Source organism: Typopeltis vanoorti, chromosome 5 (genome assembly GCF_054136105.1).
Source record: "Typopeltis vanoorti isolate ZY-2024b chromosome 5, IOZ_Tvanoo_1.0, whole genome shotgun sequence".
NCBI lineage: Eukaryota > Metazoa > Arthropoda > Arachnida > Uropygi > Thelyphonidae > Typopeltis > Typopeltis vanoorti.
In genome coordinates, this window is record NC_143553.1 from 35,365,471 (window position 1) to 35,377,589 (window position 12,119).

Below are 12,119 nucleotides of genomic sequence, written 5' to 3' on the forward strand. Positions count from 1 at the left end.
CAATAATGGTTACAATCCTCAAAAATAAAATAAAAAAATAAAAATAGAATAAACAAGCTTACTCCTAACTGGAAAGAAACTAAATAGCATATATGATAATAATAAAATGACAGCAGTTCCTTCTATTAAAGGAGTACCTGAAAAAAAAATAATAAATATCATTTACAAGCCTACTATAGACAAATATTAAAACTAGCTTCCTTTATTCGTTCTCCAAAAAGACAAAATTCGCCCATCATCAGCACCTGGATACGTTTGCTAGTGTAAACTCCCATATCATGGACAATCTGGCAGATCTGCAGTGAAAGAGAGTAAAGAAAACGGAATTACATAGTTATGAAGCGATATGGATAAAGTGGATTAGCAGAGTATATGCTCAATACCCTACATGTGCAACTAGAGCCTTTACACTAAAAAGACTACGATTCAAAAGTGGCAGGTTATTCTGCAGATCCTATGCTTTGCAGTACTGTGCTCTTAAACTTTATTTTTTATTTCGGGGACGGAGTTTCCGCAGAGTATACAGATATTTATAATTTGTATTAGACGCACTGGTAGTTTCTGAAGAAGCAAAAAACCTTCCGTAAATTGGGAAAATGCTATTTTTTTTAAAATTAAACTAACTTATTTCTAGAGCAGCTATGCTATTTTTTTTTATTTCTAATATTATGCATTAATATGCTTTCATGATCAAATATTTTGCAAGTAACGGTTCACTGTCATTATTCCTTTCCGATAATTTTTTATGAAAATTTTCTTTGGAGACTGAGTGGGCAGTTCAATCTTCACCGGTAGCCAATCGGAGATTGCTGGCCCATGTTTATCACTAATTATGGGCAGCCACCGATGAAGATGTTGGCAAACAAGTGCTGCCATCTCTTGGTAACTAACCCTAACAGAATATGTTATTGCCTGAAATAATGTGGGTACTACGGTCGTTTTTCTTGCGTTTACGGCACGAAAAACTCGAGTTTCCAGGAGAAAAAAGCCCGCTTGCTCCTGCCAGAGATCAACTAACTCGGGAACCGGTCGAAAATAGGCTTAGAAAAAGTTCCTCCAGTCGGAGACTAGGTTTGAACCTAAGCGAGCAACCAAACGTAGGGACGCAAGCGCCACTTCCACTGAGCTACACAATGGGAGATCATAATCCTGCTTTAAATAAATACATTTTTTAAAAGAATAGACTACCTTTGACTGTGTCCAGAGGACAGTCGAAATAAATTAATCCAGTTACGAAATCATTAAATTTTCATATTATTTTACGCATATTTTTTCGACACTGAATAGTTTGTGGTTCTTTCATATTAAACATTATTACATTAAATTTCATGTTAATTAATAAATTAAATTATTATTTTTTAGTAAAAGAGAAAACGCCTTATGGCTATGTTTGCCGTCGCACACAGAGTATCACAAATTTTCTTCTCCTAAACAGCATGATAGTTGTGATTACTTTTGTTTTATAGGAGATCCCAACGAAAATAAGACCCAGATTCAGTTTTGGTTACGATTTCCATAGCTTGAAGTTTATTTGTATTTATCATACAAAGAGCCATTGTGTGGTGCTGACCATGTTCCCAAAGTTGGAACAGAATTTGAATGGTAGTATGTTCTTTGCTGACTTGCAACTACAGTGTACTGAAATGTTACACACAATCTCTCTTTAATGATTAAATAACAGGGGGCTTAGGGTCATGTTAGCTGTGTTAGCCCAGCTAACACCTTCGGAAACGAACATGCAACAAGTACATTATATTTATTTAATATATTATATATTAACCAAATATATTTAGTTCAAATACAACTAAACAAATATTCTGGCACAATGACCAACACCCTTTCCCCAACAAGTAGTACCCTCAGTGAACAATCCTATTCGAAATATAAAGTACACCCTCAGAAATTAGGAATTATTTCCACACTAGCTCATCGGGCGAGATCCTTGTTGTCAGAAGAAGAGGAACTTCAACAAGAACTTAGTTACCTCAAAAGGACTTTCTTAAATAACGGTTACTCTCCTAAAAATCGTAATCAACCAGCCTACATCTCCTTACCGTATATAAGTTCTCTTTCTCCTAAACTGGCGAAAATCCTGAAGAAATTTAATGTTAAAACATATTTCTCCACCTTTCCGAAACTCCGATCTTACCTCAGTCATCGTAAAGTAAAACACAACCTTCTTCAGTTCCCAGGAGTATACAAAATCATTTGCAGTTGCGGCAAACCATATTATGGTCAGAAAAGTCCATCTCTCTCTCTGCCTAGAAGAACACCAACGTGGCATTTCTTATAACAGAGTCCGTGCTAGTGCCCTATCCAGCCACGTTTTATTCTCGACCAATACCAATGTTGAAGGACGACAACATTAAGTAGACTGAACTCAACTTCAAACATCCATAAATGCTCTGATGAATTAGAAAGACGTATCTTGGAATCCAAAGAAATAGTTCTCGACCCTGCCCATCTAAACAGCAACCTCAGTTACAGCCTGCCCGATTCACATAGCGCTGTAATCCAGTTTTGGTGCACTCATAATATCATTCACATGCACAGTGCTTTACCCCAGAACTAACGCTCGGACTCAATTTCAAACACAACTACTAGTTCTAAAGTCTGTTTTGTCTAAAGCAGGGGTCGGCAACCGGCGACCGGCATGCGACCCAAAAAAAAGGTTTACCATACTTACATGGCATGTGGCCCGTATGTTGAATTATTTAAATAATGCATTTTATAATATGAATAATAAATTAAAAATAATTTTTATGCCTATACTTTGTGATATCTCCGTGCAACTTGGCGCGAGTCAACCGTGTGAGTCATCATAAGTGGGGATAACAAAGGCGACTTCATCCGACGACAACCGAGATTTTGGCACAGTTTTGCAGTCGCCAACTGTGTCTGTTGAAGAAACATATATGATGGAAGAAAATCTACATCATTATGAATGTTGCAAATCTGCATCTACAGTTGTATGGCAAACACAAAAGGAAACTTTTGTTGGTATTATTGAAGATTTACAAAACGGAATTTTCAACAAGATTTGTGGATTTTCATAAAAATAGCATCGAAATGCGATTATTTTTGAACCCTTTTAATGTCGATATTGATGACGTACCAAACGAACTACAGATGGAAGTTTTGGAATTACAACACAATGAAACATTAAAGAACGCATTTTCGTTAGAAAATATCAAAACTTTTATCGATGCTTACAAAAAAATTTGAAGGAATAATCAGTTTCACAAAGAACATGATAGTCGCATTTGGAAGCACATACATTTGCGAACAAGCATTTTCTGCCATGAGTTTTAGAAAAAAACAAATTTGCTTCTCGACTGACTGATGAACATTTGCATGCTTCGATTCGAATTTGCACCTCAAGTTATGAAGTGGATATAGATAATTTGGCTAAGGGAAAACAATCACATTAAGCAGGGAGACACAAATATTGTGATGCATAAACTATATAACTGTTTTTACGAGATAATAATTTTTCATTGAGTTTCATTTTTATGCTTGTTTCATATCTGGTACTCTAAATATTTCTGTGTTTCTAAAGGTAGGTATTATTTCTGGGAAAATTCCCATGTTACTCCTCTAAACAAAAATAGGCTAAATAGCAATAAAAATAATAATCTCTGGTTTTTTTAAGATTGACATAATAAAAATTGATAACTTAAGTATTTTTTTCACTCACTATTTTCTCTTAATTAAACATTTGCGGCCCGATTATTAAAAATAAAAGCTGAATGTGGCCCGCGAGTCAGAAAAGGTTACCGATCCCTGGTCTAAAGTACAATATATTTTTAAGATTTTGTTTTCTCCATGGTACTGTATTCACCTGACGAAGTCGGAATTTCCGATGAAACTACTAGTGAAACCTTATTAAATCGCTTGTATTTTTTTTTTCTCGGTGTTTAAATGTTATATATATATATATATATATATATATATATATATATATATATATATATATATATATATATATATAACATTGTTATAACATGCCTTCATATATGGATACTACAAATTAGAGATATTAATAGCATTTAATTACTCTTACTTGCTGAAAGAAGGTAATTGGCTTTTGACCCATCCCCTGGGGATCACCAGCATGAGCATGTATCACATCTGGAAACGGAAATGTCTTCTTACCCTAACAAGAAAAGTTGAAGTTGGTCTGAAATTCAAAAGTTGCAAGGCGATTAGCTTACTTAAACTATAATATTTTATAACATACAGAACCAAATGAAATAAATAAATAACAGGGCATAGTATTTCATGCGTTCGGATTCTGTCAAATTCTAATGAAGTTCGATTCTATTCCTAACGTGAAATTTTCGATTACGAAATTAAATTCTCGATTTTTTTTTTCGAACTAAAATAATTATTATGTAGTAAATACGTTAATCTCTTAGACTTTCTTAAGTCAGTTAATTTTGGACTATCAAGGTCTGTTTTTTCAGAGCAGCCAAGATAACCATATTTTTATATTTTAGATGAAAGAGAGATTGAAAAGGTAGCTTCCTTTTGTAGGTTCTGGCGCTGAATTGTGGTTACTTGAAGAAAATAGCTGGCTTTAGCAAGGGAACTGAATAGGAAAGTTGAAATGGAAGACAGTATAGAAAGAAGGAGGTCAGAAAGGGAGTCTGATTCCGAAATAAAGTTCTGTTTTTTGTTCATTTACAATAAATAACGTTCATCCAAATAATACTATTATCATTAAACCTCCATGCAGATCAAACATGGACCCTTTTCAAGCCGCATGAAGATGAAGACCTCTAATAACTTGAGGGAGGAGTTTCACACTGGGCGATGAAGTTCACTACCACTTAAAGACGATCACAAACATTAATACCCACAGCAAGATTTAAACCCGAATTTAAACCCCAACCAACAAGCTGCAGATTCGAATCCCGTTGTAGGCATGGGTGTTTGTGATTGTCTTTAGGCGGAAGATGAACTTCATCGCTTGTGAGGCTACTCCCTGCTTACTGGAAGCCTTGAAATGGCTTGAAAGAGTTCGGCATTTGGTTTCCAAAGGAGACTTTACGGACCTGGTAGAAAATGAACAAAAAGAAATCCTTAGCTACCTAAGGTACGAATGCGTTATGGGTTTACAAAATAAACTTTTCTGGGTAGAAGAAACATTTAAAAAAAAAGGCCGGAATAGTTTAATTAAAATACAAATAAGTGCTTTAAATTAAGGGATAAAAAGTGTTCGTATTTCTCCATTCCGTTAGATATTAGAGTTTACCTTATAGTGAGCGTCTTGATTATACATACATACATACATTTTCAAGGCCCACTCTTCCGAATTGGGTTGTGGGCGACTTGATTATTTCAGTCTAAAATCACTTACTGAGGTTCAAGAGTTCTCGAAGCTCACGTTAAGCTTATTTGAGGAGGGAGTGGAGTTGATGCTACTATACTTAATTGTAGGCGATGATGCCGTTGTATGATATTAATATTTAGAAGACTTAGGTCCTATTTGCCCACTTGTTTTTTGCATGGTATATTGCTATAGTGCTTTTTTTAGCTGAATTTATGTTCGAATAGTAACCTGTTTATAATAATCACACAATCTCAATAATAAATAAAATTTGATATGAAAATAAGTAAATATTAATTTTATTGACATCGTGACAAAAGGTCGATGATTTCCATTTAGTAAAATTAAGATTGACACTAAAATTAGTACATAGATTGCTCTTGACTGATTCACTACCACTTAAGGTCAAGAGTTTACTCTTGACTAATTCACTACACTGCATCACATTTCACACTCAGTTCCTCGCATTTACCGTATATGTCGGCGTATAAGACGACGCTTAAATACTACAGAAAACCCCTTGAAATCATGGGTCATCTTATACGGCGAGTATAAAAAGGGAAGCTTAATTTCTTGGATGAACATTTAGGTAGTTACAATATATTGTTATATAAGAAAATAGGTAGTGTTCATAAACAAATCAGATTAATATTTTGTTACATAAATTTATTTAAAATATTACAATAGATGTAAGTCTTAAAAAACAAATAATAATTATTTTTATGTTGATTTTCTTTATAATCTGTTGAAAATAGTTTTTCAGATTCATTGTTCCACTGTTTAAATGATCGTCATATGGATCCAAGTTCGAGTCCGGTGATTGATTTCGTTTTCGTCATCAGTGTCGCACAACAGATCATCTTCCTTACCATCCATAAGATTAGAGATACCACACTTTTTAAATGATTTTATTACAATCTCTACTTTTACTTTATTCCATTCTTTGATCGCAAAATTGCACAACATATCAAGTGATGCAGCGCGCATAGACCCACCGTTTGTAAATGATTTTTCACCAGTCAACATCCAATTATTCCACTCTTCTAGCATGTGATCTTTAAATGGTTTGTTCAAGCAGCCGTCTAGTGGTTGTAATATAGAAGTTAAACCACCTGGTATAACAGCATTTTTTCCCTTTTTTTTTTTTTTTTCTAGAAGGCTTTTAGTATTCTCAGTTAAATGACTACGAAACATATCCCACACTGATAAACTGTTTCTTCATTATACCTGGTCGTGTGTTCCACACATTACTTATCTATAATTTCACACCAGTTTCGTCCATCCATCCTTTTTCTTGAAAATGTACAAAAACACCTGAAGGAAATTTTATCTTAGATTTAGTTTTACGTTTGATAATGATCATTGGTTTTAATTTGGTTCCATCAGCCAAACATGACAACACAACCGTAAATCTTGTTTTTTCATGACTTGTACTTCGAACTAGCACACTCTTACCACCTTTAGACTCCACTGTTTCATTGCTTATCATATCAAACTCATAGGAGTTTCATCCATATTTCCAATATTTGACAATAGAAATTTATGTTCTTGTCTCAATGAATAATATTATGAACAATAATAAATAATAATAATAATAATAATAATAATAATATGGAAACTGGTAAGTTTGTGGTCAAGATCTGCTTGTAGTTTTTGAGCAATTTTCGTTTTTTAATCATATTACCAGATTTTATCTGTTCATAATTTGCGCCCTTCGATTGGAATAGGCCTAAGTTCGATTCTCGTTGCGACGGGAGGAATCTTTATCTGGAGGATTTTCAATCGAAGGTGAGTTAGCCGATCTCATACGGAGGTAGCAGGGGTTTTTTTCCTCCCAGAAACTCGGGTTTTTCATCCCGCCATACAGACAAATCGGCCCTTCAGAACACACGCAATTTACAGACATAGAATACCAGTTGTGGTGGTGGTGGAGGTGGGCTGTAGATGGCGTTGATGGAGACGATTCGTAGTAGAGGTTCGGTGTAGTGGTTGAGACAGTTGTAGGTGTCCTCCCGAGATGAGTCTTCGGACTCCTTGGAGGTGTCAGGAATAATAATAATAATAATAACAAAACGATTACACCATCCTGAAGTAGCTTGAAATTCTATACTTTCATCCGGATTCAATCTTGACCATTTTAGTGCATATGCTCTAATCATATTTCTTGTAACAAGATAACCATTCTGCCTTTGTTCGAATACCCATTCTGCAACGTGATTTTCCAGTTGTGGCCATCGGGTGATCGCCGTTCGCATCGCACATTTTTTTTCTTTGGCAATTTTTTTTTTACAATATCTTCTTTCTTCCTCCATTCTCTTACCATCTTCTCGGTTATGTCAAACTTTCTTGCAGCAGCACAGTTATTAGTTTGCTTTGCCATTTCAATTACCCTTATTTTAAATCGAGCTTCATACTTTCTTCGTTTTGTTGCTAGTTCCATGATTTTAAACGATAACAATTTTAATAATCCTAAAATTAAAAAAAAAATGCAAAATTAAGAATTAATTAAAATTTGGGCTAATCACTTTTAATTAGGGTAATTCTCGCATAAATACTACATCTGTGCTATGCAGAAAAATAATGGATACGCATAGATATAAAAATAACAGATATAACAACAATATCTAACGTTACATTAATAGAAGAAAGAAGAAATGGGGGGGGGGTCGTCTTATACAACCGACATAAGCTTAAAACCTAAAATTAGCCTAAAATTTAGGCCTCATCTTATATGCCGACATATACGACATTTCAATAAATATATATAACATTAATTCGCTTTCAAATAGTACAGAATTTAGTGTATTAATCAATGAAATGAAGTTTGATTTGTTTTTAAGAACATGCCATCTGTTAAATATTGTGTGTGTTCTTTTGGTCGGTTATTTTGCGAAGAGACGTCGCGTGTATGAGATTGAAAAACTTGCTAAAATCCGTGCGAGATTGGATGCTACCATAAGTTAAAAAGCCTGTAAATGCTCTTTAGTAACTGGATAGAATTTGAACCCCACTCCTCTATAAAAGCTCTAAAAAAAAAAAAGAAGAAGAAGAAGAAGAAAAAAACAGGTAGTTTGAAATCCTAAATTAAATCTTATAACGATCAAATGAACGTTCACGGGTCTCTGCTGCACTGGAATCTGGATCTTTGAAGCTAATTTGTCGCTTTATTATTATTATTATTATTATTATTATGGAACTTTCATGCATTCATCGAAGTTATTTCTCACTCTACTGCTTTACGCAATTTTACAAGAATAGTCCATTTGTACTCATTTCCTGTTCCAATTTTCTATATGTGATTTCAGATTAAAATAAAATTAACAAACACAATGTCATCTTAGGCTTCTTGTATTATACACATACGAAGTGAAATGTTTTAGGGATCAGCATTGCCACATTTGCACTTTTTTATGAAAACGTAAATATATAACACCTTTACAGGACATATTAGTATGCTAAAATGCAGGACCAATTAATCTGAATAGGAAGGAAGGAACAAAGACTTATATAGAAGCATAGTAAATCTTTGTTCGTAAAGATTTGCATTGTTTCTATGAAAATTTATTTAATTGAAAAGTTCACTCATATTTCTGATATTTGCCTTTCACAGGGAAGAAGTGGAATACATAATACTACTTTCGCTAGTATTCTGAAGAAAATTAGAAAAGTGAACTGATGTCATCAGTAGCAAAATCATATTAAATGCGATTGTCATTATAAATATTTTGAGAATGTATAAGCAGAGCTAGTCTAAGATGGTATGGTCACTTAAACAAAATTAACAGATGGCATGTTCTTAAAAACAAATCAAACTTCATTTCATTGATTAATAAAAAGACGAAAGATTCGCAAGCGTGTGTTCGAAGGGAAAAAATACATGAAAAGACAGATAAGTGGGTTGATGCAGTTATGAATGAAGAAGATTGAACAGATAAGAAGGAGAAGATATAAAAGAATATCAAATTATAAGAGCTGACAATATCAGAGACTTCATAAAGCACAGATATTTTGGAAGAAAGCTGATGATAGGACATTATTATTATTATTATTATTATTATTATTATTTTAATGAAGATGATGACGTTAAATAAATATATGTGTTATCATTCCCCGCTTGTTCCAAAGAACCTTCATTCGGGAGTCAAATTATGAAAAAATAACAATTGAGGACTTTTGCTTAGCCGTATGAATTGTGATCAGGAGTGTGGTAATTTCAAATGTAAAAATCATGTACTTTCCTGTGTATCTACACTTATATATACAGGTTAAGAACGTCATATAAACACACACACGTGCGCGCACGCTCTCTCTCCCTCCCTCCCTCTCTCTCTTTCTCTCTCTCTCTCTCTCTCTCACACACACACACACACACACACACACACACACACACACTGAAAACATCCACCCACCATTTTTATTTCCACTTCCAAATCGTTCCCCCTGGAGACAACAGGACTAGGCCATGGAAATTCCATGTTCTTCAGATTCTGATTAACGTTATCAGCTGTTACAGCCGAGGTAGCCATTAATGATCTTTAACAAGACACTATCAAGAAAATATACACCAAAAATGCTACAGCCAGCGGCCTTAACTGCCACTCTTATATAACTGAAAGACAGAGAGAGAGAGAGAGAGAGAGACAGTTTGTCTCGCTTTATACGGAAGACTGGAACGAAGAGGTACCTTTGCGATGAAAACGCAACTGGCTTTAGCAGGATGATCGTTGTCTAAAAATAACGAAGGTTACCTTGCATTTAGACTGAATGCTGTAGAGGTGTGTGTGTGTGTGTGTGTGTGTGTGTGTGTGTGTGTGTGTGTGTGTGAGAGAGAGAGAGAGAGGGTTGTTGATTTAATAACGTTAAAGAATATAAATATGAAGGCATTTTCGAGTATAAGATATTTGAAAAAATACAACGGCGTTGTAATATTAAACTGAGAACAATGTAAAACAATCTTTTTGACCGTAGTTTTTAAACTTTTGTTTGTAGCAGGTAACGTTTCTTGACAGTAAAACTTTATTCATCCCTGCTGCAACTATCAGTCAATCTGGCGACAATATTGAATAACAAGCGTATGGATGACTCTTCCAGTAATTCGTGTATCTGCTTAGAATTTCTTCTACCTTTAGTACCTCAAGAGTTAAACAGATTTTATGCTTAATAGTAATTATTGTCCTTAATTATCGTTAATTTTAATTTAATTATATTACTAGAGTATATATAATGAGTATATTAATATAATATAGTTTATATTATTAATTATATTTTACAGATTATTGAATCAAAAAAGCTGATAATATAGCAGAAATGAATACTTTCTTGACATTTTAACAGTAACAGAAATTCAATGAAATGAAACGTTCAGAATTTATTATTACCAAAAAAAAAAAAAAAAAAAATCAGCTAACACCTTTATTCCATTATAGGGAGCAGGCAAAGCCTTTTAACTATCTAGCTTTTGGAAATTGAGTGAGTGAGTCTCCAGGAGGTCTGACATTGTGGGAGATCCATTTTAGCTATTACTTACACTATAGCCATTATATCTCCCCTTAAACTTATTCACTGTCAGGGCACTCACAACTCCTCTGGTCCATTCCACACTCAGAGTCACGGCTTTTATCCATTCTAATGCATCAAACACAAAAAACAGAAAAGTCGGATGCCTGACTATCTGATTTATATAGCAAACTACAGCCAACTGACTTAACAGTCTAAGGAACGGTCTATTTTCCTAAATGGTGAGGTAAAGTGGCCACTCAGTGTATTTTGTAAGGATAATGTTTTGACAGTGATTATCCTTTGTCCACACTGCCAATTTATTTAAATCATCCTGCAGGATATTTACATCACTTTCATCAACTGTTAGCCATCTCAGTTTTGCATCATCAGCAACTGAATACCCCCCCCGCCACAATTTAATCAGATATCTTGTTTGCTGTCATAACATATTTGCAGTGGCCATCTAAAATCTCAGATACTGGAAAAGAAAACCCCTGCAATATTAAAATAATTTATCTAACATCAGCTTCATAAAAAAAATAAATAAATAAAATAAAACGGAAACCGCATTTATTCTGAATGGGTGTGATGAAACCACATGCTCAAAACTTGCTAAAAGTTTTATCTAGACTGATATCACATTTTTCATAGAAGCCGGTAATTCGGAATGCACCTCTTCTGGGCACAGAGAAATAAGTTTTAAATAATACTCTTTTTTCCCCCAGACATTTTATTTGTATATATCTAATTTACAAATGATGGATTTTTACACCATCTAATTATGTGTGCTAATTAAAAGGAGGTGGAATGTTTTTCCAAAGAATGTATCTTATTCAGTATACTGGGATTTGCTGTCAGTTTCTCACTAAATGCCTCACACAAGAACAATTTTTTAACTGCTAATATAATTTTTAACATAATCCACAAGACGAAATAAAATAAAAAAAGTCATTAAGAAAAATAGGCTGTGACATGAATCTGGTTTCTGGGATGAATCATCATCATATTCAAGAGCATGTTTCCATCGTAGTAGTTATTCACAGCCAGACAATGTGAGAAAAGGGAATTAACTTCATTTAACAATTAGTATTCCTGGATCATTTAGCAGGCATATCAGTTGAAATAGGAATGTTTTTTCCAGAAGGAATTCGTCAGTTTCGATGATGCCCTTTGGTTGGAAAGACATGTATTCAGATCCTATCTAGGGGATGTAAAGAAAATTTATCAGCCCTTTTCAGTTGAAAGTGAGTAAACTTGTCTCATATGGAAGAGACAGGGTTTTTCCTGC

General features: G+C 34.1%; 1 protein-coding gene across 2 annotated transcripts in view; it reads right to left on the reverse strand.

Moving 5' to 3' along the window:
- LOC150106314 (alanine aminotransferase 2-like) overlaps positions 1-10,016 on the reverse strand; it is a 51,094-nt gene extending 41,078 nt beyond the window's left edge. Inside the window, exons 1-2 of one of the 2 annotated variants that reach the window (XM_090392352.1) lie at positions 9,742-10,016; positions 4,064-4,156 (exon numbers count right to left, since the gene is read on the reverse strand). In XM_090392352.1, coding sequence (XP_090248478.1) covers positions 4,064-4,156; positions 9,742-9,858 — 210 coding nt within the window. In that variant the 5' untranslated portion in view covers positions 9,859-10,016. Of the gene's footprint in view, positions 1-4,063; positions 4,181-9,741 lie in introns of both variants that reach the window. The other variant, XM_090392353.1, reaches the window with a different exon arrangement.
- Between the last annotated feature and the right edge of the window lie 2,103 nt (positions 10,017-12,119).